General features: G+C 36.9%; 1 protein-coding gene across 1 annotated transcript; it reads left to right on the top strand.

The window, feature by feature from the left end:
- The first annotated feature begins 22,007 nt into the window (after window positions 1-22,007).
- Window positions 22,008-22,911, top strand: LOC138714863 (eukaryotic translation initiation factor 3 subunit C-like). Its single transcript, XM_069847080.1, has one exon. The coding sequence runs from the start codon at window positions 22,010-22,012 to the stop codon at window positions 22,904-22,906; it is 897 nt and encodes a 298-aa protein (XP_069703181.1). The 5' UTR covers window positions 22,008-22,009; the 3' UTR covers window positions 22,907-22,911.
- Window positions 22,912-24,011: the final 1,100 nt, after the last annotated feature.

The following is a 24,011-nucleotide window of genomic DNA, read 5'->3' as shown; positions in this document are numbered from 1 at the left end:
TTATTTATTTGTCTGTCTGCGTATCTATTTATATACATTTATTTAGGTATTTATTTGTTTATCCATTCATTCACTTTTTAACACTTCTGGATCTGAATTAAAATATTGGAGACGCCAGATCCCAACATAAGACAACATACCAATATTCTTGCCCTACTGGCATTGGAACCCATAACCGTAGTTTGCAATTAGCATTCAAGTTGTAACTTAGCCGTTGCTTATAACTGAATCATCAGCAACAACGTCAGGAATTACTCGTAAATCAAACTGGTTTAGTTTCATTTCTAAACGAAAAATATAAGTCCAACACATCTCAGAGCGTTATGATTTTTCATTTGAGCTTTGGTCGGTATTTTTTATTATTGTAGAGAGGTAATCGAATTCATTGCACTTTTGGAAGTATTCTGTCCAGTTGTGCCTATATTTCTGAATGATACTGGTTGTAATTTCACTATTTAATTCTTGTATTGTATATTCTTATCCGTTTAACCTCCCTTTTTTAGGTCTTACAGGCCAATGCCCGTAGGAGAGAGATAATTCTTTGGATCACACACGAAACACGGACAATGGAATGACTCCTCTGGCGAGGGATTAGTTCGAGATGCAGAGACCATCTCCTAAAGACAACACGAACACACAATTATATATTAGGCCACCGGCGTAGCTCGGTCGGTTAAGGCGCTTGCCTGCCGATCCGGAGTTGCGCTCGGGAGCGGGTTCGATTCCCGCTTGGGCTGATCAACTGGTTGGGTTTTTCCGAGGTTTTCCTCAACCGTAAGGCAAATGTCAGGTAATCTATGGCGAATCCTCGGCCTCATCTCGCCAAATATCATCTCGCTATTATCAAATCCATCGACGCTAAATAACCTCGTAGTTGATACAGCGTCGTTAAATAACCAAGTAAAAAAATAATTATATTCACAACTGAGAGAACGTTCAGGGTATATGAAAACTAAATTCCAATCCGGCATCCGTCTTTGTGAGTGGGGATATAACCCCGAAAACTCACTCTCAGATTGGCCGGTCTCGTGATTTGAACTCAAGCCTCCCGAATGCGTGTTCGAAACGATATCGCCTCGACTACCCCTCTCCGGTTCTTTGTTAATTTTGTGCCAATAAATTTATCTTGACGGCTCTTGAAAACCATTTCTACCATTTAGTAATTTAATTTATTTTTAAAACCCGATTGTCTCAATCATAAACAAAGTAGAAATGATAAGCACTTTATAAAATTGAAAATTTATTTCTCTCTATACAACATTTGTTAATGTCAGTTTCAATGTTCCACAAGTTTATCTGGACACGTTTAACATAGATGTATAAAATAAGCAGGAATACTTCTGTATTCGCAGAGAACTCATTTCAATAATATTTGTTGCACAAAATTAAAACCGAAACTATTTAGATTCGATCTTGAGTTTCTGTTGTAATATTCAACATTTATTAGCGTTCATGAAATACTCAGAAATGTAGTCGGGACTCACATTTGCACCCTCGTTGTTAACTGTTTGTACCCAACCTATAGGAACCGTGAACCACAGTTTAGGAGTGGAGACCCGGCGGGTATGATGGGCTGAAAATGACTGTGGAATTAAGTTACGAGGGGACGAAATCGATTTTGAACTAAAACTCAGGTTATGTTCTATAAATATTTTTTTACTCTAATCCCCAATATCCTGGTCAGGATCGCCAGGCGCAGTTGTAATAGACTATGCAGGATTCATATTTCCTTGACGTGCGAGGGAGAACTAAATTAATCATTGACTTGAAAAAATCGCGAGTTGCTTCCATCTCAAAATACTTCCGACTCAAACTCATACCGGCAGAAATCTTTAATAAAGTTCACAGCAGGTCAACTACCTTATGAATTGTATTAAATTCACAAACCTTATATCGTATCATTGAACAGCGAATTTCTACGCAGTAGATTATGGTTCAAATCCCGACTAAACCAGAAAGAAATTGCAATAAAAATTATGGCATCCAAAAGACTTCATATATATCTATGAACGAGTCTAGAATTTCACATGTTATTGCAAACTATTTGGAGGATTTAGTGAAGAACTGTTTTCAGATCTTGGGAGGGATGATAGTAGGAGGAAGAAGAAAAAATTGCGTAATATGACATTGTTAGCAGAGGAGGAGATGATACTACGGGATATGTTATTAGAGCTCAATCACAGCTGTGTATGTAATGAAGATGAAATGCAAACAAGACGAAGGCCGTGGTTATCATAAGAAAATCAAGAAAATTAAAGGGGAGAGGATGGTATAATTTGAATGTTTTTCATCTTATGTAGAAATATCCTTGCTGCAACAATTTTAATTCAAGATTAGTTTTTGAAAAATATTGGGACCTAGATTTTGAAAAAAAAAAAAAAAGTACCAGGATACAGTAATTCACTAAAATGGATATATCTCAGCCATTTTTAAGATAAATTCAAAATCTCTTTGACATTTTTAAAAATGTCTGTAACATAATTTTGATATTGATCTTCGAAATCTTAAGAAAAACAATTGCATTTAAGAGTGAATTTCAGATGTAATGTTACAGAAATATGGATACATATTTTTCAAATGAAATAAAATAACAAATTTCCATTACAGAGAAAAGTTTTGTAACAGCCTAAAGAATATGTTTTCCAAATATCATGCATGTAGCTTTAATAGTCCCGAACGTATATAACTTTTTGTATGAGAATAAAGCAAAAAATCAAAGTTACGGGTAGCAATCAAAATTTAGTGTCATTTAAAAAAACCTGTGCACCAGAGCTTTAAAAATGGCGTACAGCAGATAACAAGATCATAAATGCGCATTAAATTGTATGTAATATATTTTTACATATCAAATATTATTTAAAGAGTCCTGCGCAGTCGCGTAGTGGTCTAAGACACTCTGCCTGCAACTCGTATTACGAAATGCGCGCTGGTTCGAGTCCTAATGGGGGAAGAAACTTTGTCATGAAGTATCAGCCAGTAAATGGGACCGGTGCACACCGAGCATCATGCAGTACTTGCGAGGCTACGATAGGTAGCGAAATTCGGTTACGGAAGCCAGTTATAACGGCTGGGGGGGGGATCATCTTGCTAACACACGATATCTCCATTCTGGTTAGATGATCGACTGCCTCTGCTTCGGAATGTGCATGTGAGAACAGCAGCCGGCTAATCGGTCTGAGCTCTCAAAGGTCTGTAGTGTCACGGATTATTATTATTTAAAGCAGTTTTGTTTTTAAGTCCGTGGTTTTCCACCATACAGAACCATCCTTTCTCCTGACCATCCTGTGCACCAGAGCTTTAAAAATATCGTCGCTATAGCTGACAAAGGTATAAATGCGCATTAAATTTTATTTAGTATATTTTTTACATGTCAGAGTGTATTTTAAAGAAAAGAAAATTAAATTCACTAGTTTTTTACCATATTAAATCCATCCTTTCCTCTTAACTGAGGACGAAAAATTTGTAGAAAATTAGGAAAACGATAGTACATGAAGAAGATTGTCCCAACGTAGTCTATTATTAATTTTATTGGTTTTCCCGGATTTGAGTCTAGATTCCTGCGTGGAAAGTTAGTGTTTTAGTGGGGCAATTATCTTATCTTGAAATGCAGACATTTCCTTCTTTTAATATAAAAAAGATAGAATGGGTAAAAAATATGAGCTAGTGATGACAGTGTTAGTAATAATAATAATAATAATAATAATAATAATAATAATAATAATAATATACGAAGTTACATCTTAACTGATATACGAGTACGGGATGTAGTCGTTACGTCAGGCTGACAGTTTTGAAATGATGTCTCTGAGCCTACGGCTTAGGCAATCCACCTGACGCGTGGTGAATTGTGTCATCTGTTTCTGAGAACAACAACAACCCAAGTCACGTGGCTGTGGTACACGTGGAAACCTAACTCATACTGCAAGGTCCGTAGATTGATTGTGATCAGTTACTCCTCCTTTACCCTTGTTACCCCGGGAGGAAACCAGGAAATTTAATTTTCTTCAGAGAATTCTCTGTCCTACAAGGACGAAGGCTTTAACAATGCTGTCTGTCTGTCTATCTGTGTGAACGTCTCTATTCCATTAATAACTTTGAACCAAGAGTCCATTGTTTATGAAAAATGGGAAAGACGATGTACTATTGGCTGGTACTTCGATGTCATTATTTGCATATTCAAATCTTTAAAAATGTATGAAGATGAATGTATTAATATAAATATCTGAGATGAATGAAATGGTATAATTTTTGTAGTAGTAAGTCATGATGATGAATAACTTTTAGTGTCATCGCTTGTTACATATACGTAATGAATAAAATGTAAACATAGATATCAGATGATAGACAACATTAAGGTGTATGGATCGTATGCGGAGGCTAAGAGTAAGGCTGAAAAGAGGAAAGATTGAAGAATGCTAGGTTTGCAGTGAAGGATATGCCTTGGACTGAAAACTATGAATGGCTGAATCAAGTAAATGCTGGTTATCCAGAGGAGAGGAGAGGAGAGGAGAGGAGAGGAGAGGAGAGGAGAGGAGAGGAGAGGAGAGGAGAGGAGATAGGAGAGAGAGGAGGAGGGTGGTGAGAAGAGAAGAGAAGAGAAGAGAAGAGAAGAGAAGAGAAGAGAAGAGAAGAGAAGAGAAGAGAAGAGAAGAGAAGAGAAGAGAAGAGAAGAGAAGAGAAGAGAAGAGAAGAGAAGAGAAGAGAGGGACAGGGATGGGAGGGGAGAGAAGAGGAGACGAAGGCAGGAGAGGAGAGGGAGGAAGAAGGAGAGAGGAATTTTCATATACTATAGAGCTCAGCAATATTATTGGTATTATTGGCCATAATAATTTCATACAGGGCAAAATCTTGTGAATTGGAGCTCATTGGCTTACAAATAGGTTGCGATTACATATAGATTTCATAAGTATCAAAATATGACGGCTAATATATCTTGTGTGTAATATTAACCCTGTCGTACCTAGGTTGGAAAGTTAGGTGAAATCATTAATAGTACGCACGACCTTATATTGTGGCGATGAACGTCAATTATATTCAAAATTCTGAAAGACAGAGGACTATGAATTCCACTCAAAACTCTTCGCTCCAAGGGCCTCGGGAGTTGGTCCATCCCCGAATAGTGCGTCATGAAACATCTGATCAATGCACAGTAGCAGTTATCTCCCCAAGATTCCGTTTCATCTCTCTACTAATGACACGCGGACCGCCTGCGGCTCCGTTCGAAATCACTGCTCAGGGATGCACAAAATACTGCGCAAAGACGCAAGCATTCTTCAGAAATATTTCCTTCGTTTTCTTGTCTTCGACATTCTTTTCTTCACTTATTTATTTTATTCTTTCTTCCGTAGTTTTTTCTGTCTTTCTTTTCTTTTCCGTTGTTTCCTCTTTTCGTTCTTTTTTATTTTTTCTCTTCTCTTATATTTTCTGTCTTCTTTCTTACTTCCTTTCTTTTCTTATTTCATTTTCTTATTTTCAATCTGTCTTGTTCTTTCTTTATTTTTATCCATAATCCTTATTTTCTTTTCAGTATTTCTTTCTTCCTTTCTCTCTTCACGTATTTTGTCTTCTTTCACTTTTTCATTTTCTATTTTCTTTTCTTTTTTCCCCTTTATTGGTTCCCTTATCTCTTCCTTCTTTATTCTACCTTTCATTCTTTTTTTTCTTAGTTTTCTTTATATCTTTCTTTTTTATATATATATTTTTTTTCCTGTCTGACAATGACAATGAAAGAAGGGGAAATAGGAGGGAACAATTATAAGGTGCATGATCGCACGCACCTGCAAGGGATTTAGGGACTAAGAAGATGTATCAGTGTGAGCTCCAATTCTATTGGTCACTTGTCTGTCTCCGATTTTTGCCGTTCCACTTGAAGAAACATATCAGAATTTTGAAAGGGAAAAGTCTAAAATAGACAAAATATGGTAACTACCACATGAGGGGGGAGGACTATCACAAGCACGATTGAATAACAGGATAGAATTGTCGAGGATGTTACAAGCCTCGGCAGAGCGAGTAGAAACAAGAAATCCGTTCATTTGATTTCCACGCAAGTAAAAGTCTAGAATAGTGAGGTCTGGTGAGCGTGAAGGTCATTCATTCCACCCTCCTCCAATCCATCCCTATGGAAATTGTTCATAAAATAGTTCCCATATAATATTTTCATTTTGAAACATAGTATTTTTGTTATCAAATTGGTGCATCATAAATAGTTTGCTAACATATCGACATAGGTTGATGTCTCAGTGGCTTCGGCGAAGAAAAAGGAACAACACTTCTCGTACAGCACCACAACACATACTAACATCCGAACTATAGCGCTTCTGTTCAATGCCGGCATGTGGACATTCGCTGACTCATATCCTAACGTGTTTGCGAACATGACCCGAAACGTGAAACGCTCAACACTCTCTACGCTGGGAGGAGGTCGTTATTCTCAACATTACGTAACAGGTCTACAGAAAAGTCATATGTCCTTCGCGAGTATCGCCTGTGTGATAGTTGCAATTTATAGCCATTGAAAATATATTTTTTCAAAACCATGTGGACTGTTAATTTCTTAATTTCTAATTCTATTGAGCATTTAAACAGAGTTTTCATTGAATTACGAATAAAATAGGATCGCTTCAAAGAACTCATCACTACCGACTATCCTTCCAGACCGTTTCTTATGTAGTAAGTTTTTAATAGTTTTTTTGTGTAGCTGTTCTAGGCTTATATTAAGTACACATCAATATTCATGCCATACACCGAAGCCATAAGACAAATCACATTTTTTCTGTACACTTTGTAACTAAAACACTCCCCTGATTTTGTCCGGTTGTTTTGATTATACGTGTTATATTCAGAACTTGTGTAGTTTTTCTCTTAATTTCACACATTTCTCGCGTGTCTGACAATTTTTTTAACAATATAGTCATTTCTACCCTCACCATAACCTTAAAAACACACTGTATTATATTGATTGTCCCATAATACATACCAAAGATTGTCACTGCGATTCTCAATACGCTTATTCTCGTATAATAGTAATTTATATAACAAGCTGAAAAGGGGGTGTTTTTTTACAAGTTAGTTAAATCAGGGTAACTAACCATTAATAAAGAAAAGTACAGTTTAGTCAATAGTTATATATAATATTTGTTTCATCACCATTCGAATATTTACGAAAAAAAAAATACAATAATATTTTTAAAATATACAAATTTCAGTTTGTTATGAAAAATTAAACAAACGATCTTGTTGTAAGCACCGTATTTAGATGGTTGTAAATTTTAGTGGTTCCCATAGTAACAATTTCGAGAGTATACATTTTTTAAATTTTGTTGATAATGAAGAATATTTTATTTCTAGTAATCTGTGCGGCTACTGAGGGATTTATAGAAGATAACATAGAGAATAAAATGGAATTGCAAGACAGATCTTTGCAAGCAGAAATACAGGAAACACTCGATGTAGTCTTTCGTGAAAATGACAGCAACGAAGAAACCTACTACCATATTAACATATGTTTAATCAGCAGTCCGAGGACTGATTGAAATCTCATAAGTGGCACCAATAAGACATCGCTCATGAGGCAAGGAAATAACCGAGTAAGGTGATCAGATCGTTGATGAATCAAACATTTGCAGTACAGTTCAAGCTTTATTCCAGGAATTAATATAAATAACAGTACAATTAATATTAATTTTCATTAACGATTAATACACTTTATTGGAAAATCCAGTTGAAAGAGTAAGGTAACAATTAATTTATTGTAAAAATTTATTTTTTCGTACTGTGAGAAACATTTTACAGTTGTCATTAATGATATTCTTTTGATGCTTAGAGACTGATAAAAATGATATTTTAAGGTGATGGTGACGAACAAATATTTGCTCTCCATTCTTTTGTTCGTCCTACAAGAACCCGGTTTGAAAATTATTCTAATTGGTTTATTTTACGACGCTGTATCAACAGCGTCTGAGTGAAACGAAGATGATAATTCCAGCGAAACGAGTTCAGGGTCCAACACCGAAAGTTACCCGGTATTTGTTTGTAAAGGGGTGAAGGGAAATCCCGGAAAAAACTTTAACCAGGTAACTTCCCAACCAGAATTTTAAACCAGGGCCCGTTCCTTTTACGGTCAGACATGATAACCGTTACTCAACAACGGTGGACTTCGATTATTTATTGGAAAGACTCGATATCTGTAAATGTCTAATGTTGGTTCAATTCTCAACAGGACTTAAGACGGAATTGACTGGATCAACAAATCCTGAATTGAATAATGATGATGGTGATGGTGATGGTGATGGTGATGGTGATGGTGATGGTGATGGTGATGGTGATGATGATGAGTTACATCTTTGGGTATTGAACCCGGATTTCTGCGATCAAGTCCTCATAGATGACTTAACTACCTGTGTGACTGACTGTGTATGCTAGAAGTGTAGTATTGATACACAAGTGTGTGACATTAGTTCGGAAGACAGGTGCACAAATACCATATCCTCTCTTATCTCGTCTTTTATAAAAACTGGAAGTAGAATCTCAGAAGAGTCGGAGTAAATCATTCTAATCTGAATTCCAATTAAGTCACTGCTGCCGATACTAAACAGAAGAAATCCCCAATATACTTTAATTCAGAAAGCTTTATGTCGAAGAAGATGTGTCTATATATGAAAGGAAAGTTCTGAGGAAAAAACGAGTAGATAATAAATTTTCAAGATAAATTAAAATCATCTTCTCTTTGAGGCTTTCTACTGCATCTTTTTATATAACCCAAGCAGTTCTGAAGTACGATAAGACAAAGACATCAAGAGTATTTCATCTCCACAGTGAGAACGCTCTTTGAAATCTAACCTACGCTCTGCGCAATTTTATCAAAGTGTTATAACGACATAATTTATTTTACATTAGAGCAGTGATTCCCAAATTTTCTGAAGGCGAGACTTTTGTTTACGACTCTCCCTCTACCGAGGTCTACTTGTACTAAACTCCACTCAAAAATCAAAATCCCTGTACAATCGAAAAAACTACAATTTTATAAAACATTTTGTTTTCCGATATGCCATTACCGTAACGTATAATTTTATTTTAATAGCCGTCTGTATTATGTAAACCGTCACAGAGACATTTGGAATTAGCGCCGAAATTGAGTCTCCAGCGTAATAGCCAAACACATTACATTTTTCCACAAGACAGTTCAGTCGATTTCAGTAAGAATCTTAGGGAATACATGTAGGCCTAGCTATTCCTAAAACAACGAATTATCTTGTTATCTGAACTCTCACAACAAGCTATCTTTCACAATTTCAGATAGTAACTCTCTTTTAAAGTTTATATAGGGAAAAAACTTAAAACGAAAAGTGACTTAAAAACAGTAGGTACAAATACAAGTAAATATTATTTTAAACACAACGCAAAACGTCCCTTTGTACAGAGTGTCTGACTCAAGCCGACCATAAATTATTTTAATCATCACGTAGGGTAAAGGTTGGTAATACTGTGATTCGAGTAATATTGTGATAGTTCTTTTTTGAGAATTTATTACAATTTTACTGAACGAGAGAAGGACCGGTTTTGTGCAGAAACTTGTCCACAAACATTCTCTTAATACGTTGACGTAAAAAAGCTGACCTCCTTCTCGCTCAGTAAAATTGTAAAAACATTCTCAAAAAGAACTATCACAATATAACTCATACCACGATATTACCAACCTTTGCCCTATAACACGACTAAGGGTAGACAGTTTTTGTCGTTGAAATTCCTCTAACTCGCAGCGCTTTTATTTTAGTTTCAGTAAAGATTGAAAACAGCTCAAATAAGATAAATAGATATAAACGTGTTGACTGATTAATATATTGATTCACACGATTCGTTTGAGTAAAGAAACATTAATTTCTAATACGCGGATCTCTCAAGAGAGCTAATGGCTCTCATCTAGAGTAAAGGGTTCTATTTCGACTGCCTGTGAGGGTTCTTCTTTTCGTATTCTTCGATGTCGAACTACGATAGAAGGTGATTCTAGAAAGTTCTAGTTAATACTAGTTTAAAACAAAAATATGTAATCGATTAAACATCTTATGAACCAGAATGTTCCACAGCAGTAGATTGAATTCTGCCTTCGATAATCATTCACAGTTCGAATCTCTGAAACTCTTGACAGCAAAAATGAATGATAGCGACAGAAGAATTGAATATAAGATATTCCAGCAAGCAGTATACGTCGACATGCGGGTTGTCATTGATCTCATATGTCGTAGATCATTTCGTATGTCATAGTCTGAATCCAGATTGTGACGTTCTCGTGGTAGTGACATACTCATAATACCTTTAAATAAATTAATAAATTGTGTTAAAACTCTACGCTGTCTGTTCTTTACAGGGCATCTTCTTATTATGTCCGTCATTTATTCGAATAAAACAAAACAAGTTAATTTTAGCTAACTTACGTATTAAGAAGTAATATGAGAAGAGCAAATGACTCAACAATGCACCCTCCAATGAAGAACACGATTATGAGAAAAGTTGGAAAACGGAAAGAAAATAAATAATTAACATAGCAGATTGGCTGCACATGTTTAACATAAAATTATCACATGAAAACTAAAATACTTTGCCACCGGCGTGGCTCATTCGGTTAAGGCGCTTGCCTGCCGGTCTGAAGTTACGCTCGGGCACAGGTTCGATCCCCGCTTGGGCTGATTTCCTGGTTGGGTTTTTTCCTAGGTTTTCCCCAACCGTAAGGTGAATTCCAGGTAATCTATGGCGAATCCTCGGCCTCATCTCGCCAAATAGCATCTCGCTATCATCAATCCCATCGACGCTAAATAACCTAGTAGTTGATACAGCGTCGTTAAATAGCCAACTAAAAAAAACAAAATACATAACATTAACGTGACGAAGTCAATGGACGTTATACACACTCCTGATTCCGCCTGCGAAGCCATTAAAAACCTCCCACATGTCTGGACTGAGGACTGATATTTAGACTGCCTAAACAAAAGTGAACGACTTAATTCAAACACCTTGTACTAGCATGTATTTGAAAAATTTGTTTAGTTGTAGCTAGCAATGTCACCCTTTATACAATGTATGCAGAATGGTGGTACTTATGTCATACTTAACTAGAGAATTGTATATTATTAATTGTATGTTGTGTTCCTGTTAGAATGTAGCGAGGAATTCTCCAGTCTATCTTTCAAATTAAAAGTTGTATTATATAATCTAAAAGATCCACGAAAATTCGTCTACGGTTCTAGTTGATTAGGAAAACTGAAGAGCCGTGTCAAGCACGTGTGTTACAAGAGCCTGACAAAAAGGCTGCTGAAATGTAGGTTTTGAGATATTTTCATGTAAGCTACTTTTTTGTATTGATGTAAATGTGGGAGAACGCAGTGCTGAATTGTTTAGACGAGGTATAGATTGAACTTTTTCCATTGCTGGCGGTGAAAGAGAAAATCACAACGTCCAATCTACACCTCGTCTAAACAATTCACCATTGCTTTGTCTCTCATTTAGATCAATACCGTACAACTGGTATGGGCCAGGCATCTACCCCAAATTCTGTAAAATGGAAAAATTGCATGCGTAACTTTCTGCCGTATCAATTTTCCAATTCAGTGCCGACCAAACAACATATTTCCTAAGGGTTTACATGTTCGAACTCCTTATCTCTCACCTTGCTTGGAGAAAATTATACATATAACCGACACGGCAATTTTCAGGGACAGACTCAATTTTGGCAAATCTAGGAAGGCCTCTCTAATCTCACATTGCGAACATTTTTCCGGCTATTTCTTATCCAATATATCCAAGGACGACTGTAATAGAATAGTATGCTGTCAGCAGTTCATAAAAAACATAAATTAATATGAAAATTGTACAAACAAAACAAATTATATCATATATCAGTCATAAAACTGTATAGTTTACTAACTTACTACCACAGAAATCAAATAAAACATAAATCTAATCGACATGAATATCGTACTCGAAGACAAAAGTCTACTTTCCCATCAATTCAACCTAAATGTCATATAAGTGCAGCTCTTAAACATGATGCTAGTTTCGGCCCAAGACTTTATAATAAAATTACAAACCATTTTCCAAATTTCAAATATTTTAAAATCGAAAATTTTAAAAAAGGAATTTATAAAATTATTCATGATATATAATATTAACAAATGTATTTTTTTACCTATTAAAATGGATTTTTGGGAGGTGGGATATGATGATAGAGACTGGATTAATCTTGCACAGGATAGGGACCGATGGCGGGCTTATGTGAGGGCGGCAATGAACCTTCGGGTTCCTTAAAAGCCATTTGTAAGTAAGTATATTTTTACCTTTTATTTCTGTCGATTATATTCATGTTTTTATTGAATATCACTGGCTTCTGCCGATTGTCAATTTATATTAAATGTGTATTTTTCTCTCTTTTTCTTTTTCTCTCTCTTTTTTTGCGTTATTTATTGGTTTGAATTAAGTTACTTACTGTATTTAGTAAACTGTCCTTGTAAATTTTATGTTATATTATTGACTAAGACCACACTGTACACGAGCCTAGCTCTTACGGTAGTGGCTAGAAACATTTTTGTTTTACAAATTTAATTTGTACTCACTAGTTAGCTAGTTAAATAAATAAATAAATTCAATAGTTAGCATTATCCCTTCGTCACGTATCATAAACTTCATCAGCTGATGTTCTAAGCTGTCTCGCTTTGAATCCAGTCTTTTGTTCGTATTCTCTATTCCCCATGAGGTTAAAACATGCAAGCGAGCCCCTATTCGGACTTAATAGATATTTTCTCCGGAGATGTTCTGTTTTTTCACATTGAGTTAAAATGTGTTCCCATGTCTCCTCTTCAACACATAAAGGGCAGATGCGGTCTCCTCTTTCGGTAACAATTTTATGACTCTTTCATGCCCCCAATCTTAGCCAAGCCAAATCCGCTCTACTATCTTTGCTACAAGAATTTATGTAGCCACCCCTCCCCCAATTAAGTATGAGGTCTGATTGTAAATGTAGTGAGACATTTTTCGAACATTGGAGCTCAATCTCTTGCCTGTCGATATCAGTTAAACGCATCTTCACATTACGTTACACATTTCTTCTATTATTTGCTCCTTTTCCCACAGCCAACTCATTCATATATGATGCAGTCCTCTCTGCAGTTTATAAAGCCATCCTTTTCCTTACCCCTCTCTTTGTTGAACTCTGTAACAAATCGCCCGTAAAAGCAATTGATTCCCAAATATAATTCTTAGCCTGTATTTTACCACCCTGACTTTCATGTGAATTGCTTCGTTTTGAAGCCCAAACTCCCTTAACACCACGTAATTAGCTGTGATTCTTCCAATGCCAAGTAAAGGTTTGTACGAGATTCTAATCTTAGTGATCTGCAACCCTAGTTTCGCGTCAGTCATTATCTTCTCTGCCGCTCACACACCTGCACTGTGTTTACTGAATGTTAACTTGTGCCACGTTTGCAAAAGTTGGCTCTTGTGGACTCACTTTTTTATTATTCTCTTCACTTTTATTTTTCAAATTTTTGCTACGATAAGCTTTATTACTTTCATTTTGTCGCGGCACACCAGTGGGTCTGAAAATGGCTGTTCTAGAGTTATGAGTAGACTTCGTATTCCAGCTACCTAAAGACTGAAGTTAAATACACATTGGGTATATAGGCCTAGTACGCCGAACACAGGTAATGCAAAGGATAAGGATATAAACAAACAAATAGTCGCTTCGTGTTCGTGGAGTACAGTCAACTCCCGACATTCTGATGCTAATTTTCGTCGTGATATTTGTAGTGAATAATAACGTGCATTCGTAAGTTACGGAACTTGAACATATGTGAATGTCACTTGAAATGATTTTATTTTACAAGAAATTATTTCAATAGCACATGATGTTATTCGTGCAAGATATTCCTATTGACTGATGTATTTTCGTGTTTCAGTAGGATATTGCATATGTCGCTCATCACTGAAACCTACTAATTTTCTATGTACTTTTCTAGAAATTCCATAAAATTTAGATTATTGAATTTATTAATTGCGATGTTGGCACTGGACATCATTGTAGGCTACACAAATTTATGCTAAATGTCGAATTAACATCATTATTTTCAGATTTTGATGGTACTGGTTCTTTAGGATTACATTAAACACACTTTCTGACTTTCTGTGTCATTTGATATTGCAGTATCTTTCAGTACAATGTTTTATCACTTTCACGTTTATTTTATACAATTTATATGTAGGCGCCTAATGTTTTCTATATTGACAGTGAAAATATTAGTTCAAATATCCTCAACTGTGCTCTACAATATTACACGCTTGAACGTCTTACCTAAGGCATTTTACCTCTGCAATGAACCTTGAATCAGCCAGAAAGATTTAGTTATTTAAATAATACGACTAGTAAGAGCAGTGATCGAATAGACTATTCACTATGGCTGCCTCCCGGCTTCGACTTATTACAGCGAGAAGGCAGAGCATGCATAACTATTTTGTATACGAACATACCTATACCTACGCTGTGACGTCACATATACTTCGAATCAGGCAACTTCATTCCAGCTTAGAGGTAGCTGAATTACGAAGCCTTCTTATGAGTTACAGTTTGTCAGAATGGACTCAATCCCACGATTGCCATACATTTCAATGCAGTGGTATATACAGGTACCATCATAAGAAGAGGGCGTGGGTACCAGTTTATTGCGGTTCCCTTTATTTTTATTTTTAAGAAGCTCCTATCCCTTCTTAGAAAGGACCACTTTAGTTTTCCCACTGATCTTGTAGAACAGTTTAATAGATTGTAGAATGGAACTACTCGAACTTTTGGTTAATGGAGAAGTATAAGCCTCTTACCCATCCTGAGACGACCTCATATCAATGTAAGAGATGAGAGTATCTTCATTGAGGAACATGAAACAACTTGGAACTCACCACATCGTCTTCGCCGCTTTATTTCCAACACGCACTTCGTCTATTCTCTCCGCTCCTCAGTTTTTATTGCGTTGTCCCATAATTCTCTCCATAGATTTTACAGTCGATTACATTAATCACAAGTCTTCGGATACAGTAGTCGTTTTAAGAAGGCTGTTTTAAATTGGATCTTACACTTCCAGCGAAAGTTTAAGGACACCCCTTCAAAAGAGGTGTTTCACTCTTATCCTTATAATTATGTGAAACCCTCTGATGTTTATAGAGGAACCAAATACCTGTGAAAAATGAAGTTTTTTACTGCGAATCCAATCTCTCTAGCTTTCAAACTGTGCATTATATAATAATTTTTCTGTTATGAAAACTTATTTAAAAACCACATTTTGTGTAGGAAAAAATTACTTCTGTGTTGTTTGGGTAAAAGGAGATAAAGCATAAAAATGAGGTTGGAAGTAAATGAAAATTAAAATTCGGACCTTTATTGTAAATAATTTTCTACACAAATAAAACATACCAAATGCTAGTAGATTCTTTTCAGTTTTGCACAAACACTTGTATAATTTAACTTGTGTGTTCATCTGGGAAACAAAATTCCATCTGCACAAAAAATGACTTATCCCCCTTTACCCGAACACCACAGAATTACTCCAGAATGGGTGTACTTAGGTTAATGAATTTTGAAAAAAAAAAAAAGATATTATCTCTAGTCATTCTTCCACATCCCAAGTCGGCCTCGGTAGCGTAGTTGGTATAGCACTGGCCTTCTGTGCTCGAGGTTGCTGGTTCGATCACGGTCCAGGTCGTTGGCATTTAAGTGTTCTTAAATGCGACAGGCTCCTGTCAGTAGATTTACTGGCATGTAAGAGAACTCCTGTGGGACAAAATTCCGGCACACCGGCGACGCTGATATAACCTCTGCAGTTGCGAGCGTCATTAAATAAACCACAATTTAGTTTTCCACACCCCAATAATCTGCCACTTCACGTCCAGACTCACTAAATTTCGACCCATTTTCTTCAAGGAAGAAATCAAACCTTTCCACACTTGTAGCAAACTCCACAGCTGATTACTAAAAGTGGAGGGGATAAGCTGATTGACCAGTGTTACCAACTCACAATATTATGATGTGACAGTGGCGGTCCCGGGTCAATTTGTCAAGAATTCCAAACACAATAGAATTGTATAAAATGACAATTTTTCCTAGGAAAAAGGAGAAAAAATGTGGATTATAATGCGTGAACGAGCTGTCACAAATTAAAAAAAGGAATAATTTTACAAGAAATCTTTGAGACATGTCTAACTCTGTCCCAAAACTTACTGATCTAAGTAAACTCATTCTGCAGTAATTAATCATTTTCCTACGAAAAATGTAATTTTTCAATAAGTTTTTATAACAGAAAAATTATTGTATAATCCACAGTTTGGAAGGTAGAGAGATTGGCACTAAAAAGACTTCATTTTTCACAGGCATTTGATCTCTGTATAAACATCAGAGGGTTTCACATAAGTATAAGGACAGGAGTGAAACATCACTTTTGAAGAGTGTCCTTAAACTTTTGGTAGAAACTGTACTCTTGCGTATTAGTCGCCACAGTGTCATAGTGACTGGCTACTGACTGACTGCCTGCCTGAGTAGTGTAACACTTGACTGTTCAATCTTAGCGCCAATTGTAGCGCTTTGTTGCGGTTACTTGTTTCGTGAACTTTCCTTAGAAGTGTTATTGTGTTACTTGGATAGCATTGCTATGCAATGATTTCATGTGACTTTATAGCCGATAATTATAAAAATTTCTTCAAAATTATTTTCCACTACAATTTCGTTGTGTTTTCAGACAAACTATACTTGGTTAGCTTTGTGTAAATCTTTAACTATTTTTTTCTCATTGCCACTAACCAGAAACAGTACGAGCAACAAGGCGTGCTTCTAAAGCTTATTCAACAGAGAAGGTTACATAATCTATATATAAATATCTAAACACTAGGCGGGATTCCAGCTTAAGACCTTAATTCCATGAATAATTACTGCTACGCCTTAGCTGTTGCGTAGACCGCGGTCAGAGATGTTCTTCATCTACGAAACTTTTCAATTATTGAAACAGAGAACATTTATTCCTTTCCTCGCATTTTCATTGACCTCAACGTGCATTTTGTACAGCCCTGAAATAAGGGTTGCATTAAGAAAGGATGGAGAAGACCTCTCTCCCTCTAATTGCCTATGGAAATCACAATCCATCAAACGGACATGACGATTCCTACCCACAATGCAACTGTCTTCTTATGACGTCACACAAACAGTCGGTAAGGAAGCATCTTGTAGAGACGGCTAAGTACTGCCAGATGCAAAGCTCTGTACCGTTTCGTACCGTAGTGATGTCACGATTAAATAGCGGAACATCGCCATGTTAACCATGTCGGATCATTGCTAATGAAATCTGACGGCGTTAACTAAGGATTATGTAGTTGGGAAAACGCCCGGAAAAGGAGTAATGACAAGTTCCCAAAATGTTTCAGTACCCATGAAACTTTAAGGAACTGAAGTGGACAAGAGATAACCAAGAGGTAGCAATAGAAAGGGTGGACACTAAAGAGTTGCTTGCTGCAAGTGATAATGGAGATTTTTAAGACAAGAGCTGCAAACCATTTCGTGACATGGTTTCGTCCGATTTTATGTGCGACGTAGGATTTTGTACAAAAAAAAAACGATAGACCTAGGACAAAAAGGACATAAACTTCCAAAAATGTAACAGGGAAAATATTCATGTTCTTTCCACTGGTGATTTCAGAATTGGGTAGACAATTCAAAACTATATAGGCTCTCAAAATAAAGCGATCGTTAAGAAAACCTAACAGAAGGAAAATAATTTATTTTCCTATAGTTTGAACTATATAATTTAATTAACTGGGAACACCCGGAATTGCCGGGGTTTTCATTTTTACTTCTATTTTCAATTAAACTGGTTGTTAGACGTTTCGGATATCTCGGAAACTGAACTATAGACAACCTCTTTCATGAAGATGAATCTTTACATAGCGTCACTTACATGAAATAATTAATGCCTACCAGGGTTAACTCAATTTAAAACAGCTGTAGGTCAGGTACCGAGAAGAAAACATTGCATCATGAACCTTGCGTTTAACTGTTTTTTTAATTTAATTATATATATTTTTATTTTTGTTCATTTATTTAATCTGGCTTTCCATGACCTCAGCACTAGAATGAGGTGGTGTGGTCAGCACCACGCTCTGACCGCCTTTTACCGCCGGGAAAGACCCGGTACTCAATTTTATAGGCTGAGTGAACCTCGGGGCCGTTCTGAAAGTTTGGCAACGAGAAAAATCCCGTCACCACTCGGGATCGAACCCCGGTCCTCCCAGTTCGTAGTCAGCTGCTCTACCAACTGAGCTACCCGGCCGCCTTTACACCTGTATTACGAGAAGAAAACGAACTGTGTTAGCGGCGAGGTTGCCAGTCTGTTGGAATTTCAAACTTAATTTTCTAATTAGCCGTGCATTTAATCACAAAGCGTAATATAGGTTTTCCGTTCATTTAAGTGTACACTATCGTCCCTTTCAATCTGCAGGACTATTTCACTTCCACCCTGTGTATGAACGTCAATTATCGGGCAGGGCATAGTTGCGCCACACGGTCAGATAAAATGCAGCATATAAAAAGGGTCCCTGTTTTGTGGGCATAGTTGCGCCCCGTTCCCATCAGGTAGAGAAAAAGGCATGGCATAGTTGCGCCCCGTTCCCTTCAGGTAGAGAAAAGGTCATGGCATAGTTGTGCCCCGATGAAATAGGTAGAGAAAAAGACACTACGGAAACTCGAGCCTCGTAATCAACCAACCTTATTGATTTCTTATTCGATTTATATTCATTATCGATACTGTTAAAATGAACACCATGAAGTTGGCAGTATTTCATTAACTGTTTTTCTACTGTTTATGCAGTGATTATCGATAGCCTACCGTTAAAATGAACACCATGAAGTTGGCAGTACTTTATTAACTGACATATTCAAATGAGTGAGCCGTTGGAATATGGGGCCTTAGCAGTCTTGACATTTTATTAGTGATTTTCACACCGTCTGTGGCGTATAGTGAGGTTAATTTAAAATGAATGTTAAGCTTATTGAAAAGGATGAAGAGTTAATAAATAATTGATAATGGTTCTAAGTTTCAATTTTCGAAACCCTGTACCGTAGGGTTAAGATATCGATGTAGAAACAAAAAAATGCAGTTCATTTATTGTGTGTGATCAATAAAAAAGTGTTATTTTAAATAGCAAAATTGATCATAAGCTAGGCCTACCTGATTTCAATGCAGCTATCACTGTAATATTTTTAAGTAATTTATTTATTTTATGACAGTCACTTTTGTGTGTACTATGCTCATCGGGGCGCAACTATGCCATGTCCATCCTGCTACCTGATTTCTTCGGGGCGCAACTATGCCATGTCCCATCTGCTACCTGATTTCTTCGGGGCGCAACTATGCCATGTCCCATCTGCTACCTGATTTCTTCGGGGCGCAATTATGCCATGCCTAGGCCTCCCAATTGACCGCGGGGTGCAACTATGCCATACCGCAATTATCAGAATCGAACCCGTACCTTCTGATTTTGTAACCAAAATCTGTACCACTTGAGCCATAGAGGAGAATGTACAAAATATATGCATTTGTTTGAATAGAAACCCTTAGAGCGCCTCTTGACATACACTAGCACCAACAAGCTGACCCTCTGTGTCGGGCGGATGTTTTTGGGTGAAGGAGAAGCTAAGAGCGGCAGACTCATCGACCGAGGGGATTTATAGACGGGATAAGATGCCGCCCAGTTCTGCGTGCCACAGTGCCACATGGCACTCGCTCAGTTCATCACCAACTCTATTACAACTTTCAAACGATTTTTCTTGAAGGGGAAAAGACCCATCAAGTTGTTAGCTACATGTCCCCCATCTCGACTGTCTTTTATGTGATGCATTATTAACCCACTATAGCTTCTGGATAAGCTTTGTAGTTGGTGTTGCATCACTAAAAGTTCATTCCTTATTGCCATTGGTTATCATAAAAGCTCTGAAGTTAGGAAAAATGTATTTTCAATCGTCTGTATATATCGACAGATTCTCAATGAATAAGTAGTTTTTATGCTGTTACCAATTTTTTTACACTTTTTTCCATTTTGTCACTTTTTAACTGTTTATTTTCAACTTTATTTTTTTTTTTTTTTTTTTTTTGCAATTTCTAAGAAATTTTTATGTTTAGAAATGAGCATATAGGTATCTCATATAATTTGAAAGTCTGATTACATTTATTAAATTAATAATAAATCGGTATACAACTAAGTACTGCATAAAGATTTTTGAATAAAAATAGAGATAATAAAAGGTTATAGCTGTCTCTTCTAAGGGTTACCATGAAGATACAGCCTACTGATCAATCCATAGAAGATACTATAAATAGTTATATATTCCTGGGATAGCGACAAAAAAAATGTCAACAGGGAACTTCCGGCAGGAAGAATCACAGCAGCTGACAAGGGGTACAGCACGTCTAAAGAACTATAAATTTGTCTGGGCAAAAGATGGGAAAATATTTACAAGAAAAGATGAAGTCGGTCCCGTGAGTAAAATCACTAATATTGATGATGTAAATAATCTGTAAATAGTATTATATCGGTACTCAAGTTTAGAGAGAGTCATCATATTGTAAATTTTATACTCAACAACAATGTAATTTTATTATCTCAACAATAACTCTTCACTTTCTACAATTTAATTCCACTCCCGTCAACAATGGAATTTGCTCTCCACACAGTAACACAGTATTCGTTAGTGCACTCCACAGACGACAATGACAATTTACTTGGACTATTACGAACAACAATGAACTGTTAATCTTAACTAATATTCACAAAGCACTATTTACAACACAGAACTGTCAGTTCTCAGTTCACAGCTCGTTTGTCTTGGTTAGTTCTTCTAGCTCAGTCACTTGCGTTCACAGAATCTCGAACCCCAGACCTTCAGAGACGATCCGCTGAACTTCGAACTCAGGTCCCCCAACTGCGGTCCACTGCACTCGAACTCCGGGCTTCAGGCTCCACAGTTACGGACACAACTCAAGTCGCGCTCTGGTCTCGAAGCTGGCTTCACTGCTACACAAGACTAACTCGCTTACTGTCCAAATCTGCCTGTAACAACACTGGCTTACTGACGGAATGACTGACTGTGTTGTAAATAGTGCTTTGTGAATATTAGTTAAGATTAACAGTTCATTGTTGTTCGTAATAGTCCAAGTAAATTGTCATTGTCGTCTGTGGAGTGCACTAACGAATACTGTGTTACTGTGTGGAGAGCAAATTGCATTGTTGACGGGAGTGGAATTAAATTGTAGAAAGTGAAGAGTTATTGTTGAGATAATAAAATTACATTGTTGTTGGATATAAAATTTACACTGGTGTCAGAAGTGGGATATTATCGACAATGGAGAACCTACAGCAGATCCTGCAAGCCATCGCAGAAATGAAAGCAGAAATGAACATGCACATTAGTGAGGTGAAGAACGACATAAGTGAAGTGAAAACGGAGATGAAAAGTGACATAAGTGAAGTGAAAGGCTACATAAGCGGAGTGAAAGATGACGTCATTACGCAAATTGAAAGCGTTTCAGCCCACGTAGATGGAATTGTCGCCATCGTGAAAGACGAACTTAAGGCCGATTTGGATAAACTAAACCAGAATTTTACAACTATAGTTGAGACAGGATGTAGACCATTTCGACGGCAAAATCCGCGATCTCGAGCGTCGTCTATTGTCGATAATATCCCACTTCTGACACCAGTGTAAATTTTTATACTGTTTCAAGACATCTGGATCAAACTTGTAATAAAGATGTTCAATTTTACGCAGATAGATACGACACAGCTCTGCTGACATGCTCTGACGCTCCAGGTACTCTTGCACTTTGTCAATAATGGCTGCCACTCTCTTCTCGTCTTTCAACCTCTCGACATATTCATTGCTGTGAGGGTCGCACTCTTTGAGAAGCAGGGTGAGATTACAGCTGATGCAACAAGTATGCAGGTGATTGAGAAGCTTTGCAAGTACGTATATGCAAAGGACAGCACTGATCGACTACGTACTCGAGCGATATTGTCACACATCTATCACCACGCAGTGCAAGACAACTGGTTCCAGGCCCGAGATCTGATCCTCATGTCACATCTGCAGGAGACTATCCAGCACTCTGATCCTGCCACTCAGATCTTGTACAACCGCACGATGGCACATCTTGGTCTGTGTACTTTCCGACATGCCAACATAAAAGATGCTCACAACTGTTTAGTAGATCTCATGATGACTGGAAAAGTGAAGGAACTGCTGGCCCAAGGATTGCTTCCTCAGAGACAACATGAGCGAAGCAAAGAGCAGGAGAAGATTGAGAAGCAGCGACAGATGCCGTTCCACATGCACATCAACCTGGAGCTGCTGGGGTGTGTGTACCTGGTGTCAGCCATGCTCATAGAGATTCCCTACATGGCAGCCCACGAGTTCGATGCTCGTCGTCGTATGATCTCCAAGACTTTCTACCGGCAACTGAGGTCAAGTGAACGTCAGTCCTTGGTTGGACCTTCAGAATCTATGCGAGAACATGTCGTCGCAGCTTCAAAGGCCATGCGTATTGGCAATTGGTTGGCCTGCAAGAATTTCATTATCAATGAGAAGATTAATGCCAAGGTTTGGGATCTATTCTACCAAGCTGATAAAGTACGAAAGATGCTGACGCGACTGATCCAGAAAGAAGCCCTCCGGACTTATTTGTTCACTTACTCACATGTATATGATTCCATCTCCATGCCAACTCTCGCACAGATGTTCGAGCTGGAGAAAGCTGTTGTTCACTCCATTATTAGTAAAATGATCATCAATGAGGAACTTATGGCATCATTGATGATCCAACACAAACAGTTGTGATGCGATGAAGCCAGAGTTCTGGGCCAAGCTGTTGGATGGGATCTCAGATACACTGGACTTGCTGCTGTCCACACCAGACGTCACAACTGGTGAACATGTGTTGGAGGAAAACGAGATATTCGATAAGCCCCCCTACAAGGTGCGAGGTTGTGTATTGACCATGGTGGAGTGTCTGGATGAAGAATTCACCAAGCTTCTCAAAGAGTGCGACCCTCACAGCAACGAATATGTCGAGAGGTTGAAAGACGAGAAGAGAGTGGCAGCCATTATTGACAAAGTGCAAGAGTACCTGGAGCGTCAGAGCATGTCAGCAGAGCTGTGTCGTATCTATCTGCATAAAATTGAACATCTTTATTACAAGTTTGATCCAGATGTCTTGAAACAGTATAAAAATTTACAATATTGATAGCCGTCCAAATCTTGGATTTAAAATATCGGCATCCTAATCAATTCAAATGAACAAAAAGAAAATGTAAATTAATATTAGAAAAATACATAATGAAATTAAAAAAAAAAATTAATAATAATCTGCGATAAGATGGGGTAGCTATCAATACGATAAAATTTATTGAAAAAGAAATAATATACACTGAATGTTATAAAAATAAATAGAGATGGTGATTGATAATGTTCAATGAAGATTTTAAAATGGTTGATGCAATTGTCTGAAGAATCTTTTCAGGAACCTTTAATTTTTTTAGGATCTCCAATGTAAATTTGGAAATAATGTAATTGACTAAACTATGGCTAGTAATACTATATTAAATTAAATCCATCAGTGCAAATTTAATAATAATAATAATAATAATGATAATAATAATAATAATAATAATAATAATAATAATAATAATAATAATAACAATAATAATAATAATAACACAATGTTTCTTAACGATTTACTTCATTGCAATGGTTATATTACCAATATACTAACAGATCTTAAAATATTTCGCTTAAACATTCGTAGCATCAACAAAAATTGTTCCGAACTCTGTCTTTTACTTAATATTTTTCCTTTTATTTTGATATTATAGTTCTAACTGAAACCTGGCTTGATCATGACTCTGGCTATGATATTAATTGTTATCAAAAATTTGTTAAAAGA

Source organism: Periplaneta americana, chromosome 15 (genome assembly GCF_040183065.1).
Source record: "Periplaneta americana isolate PAMFEO1 chromosome 15, P.americana_PAMFEO1_priV1, whole genome shotgun sequence".
Taxonomy (NCBI): Eukaryota; Metazoa; Arthropoda; class Insecta; order Blattodea; family Blattidae; genus Periplaneta; species Periplaneta americana.
This window is presented reverse-complemented; position numbering and strand designations above follow the sequence as displayed.

Excerpts from the sequence above, each read along its gene's own strand:
- LOC138714863 (XM_069847080.1), top strand. The coding sequence starts at position 22,010 with ATGCAGGTGATTGAGAAGCTTTGCAAGTACGTATATGCAAAGGACAGC.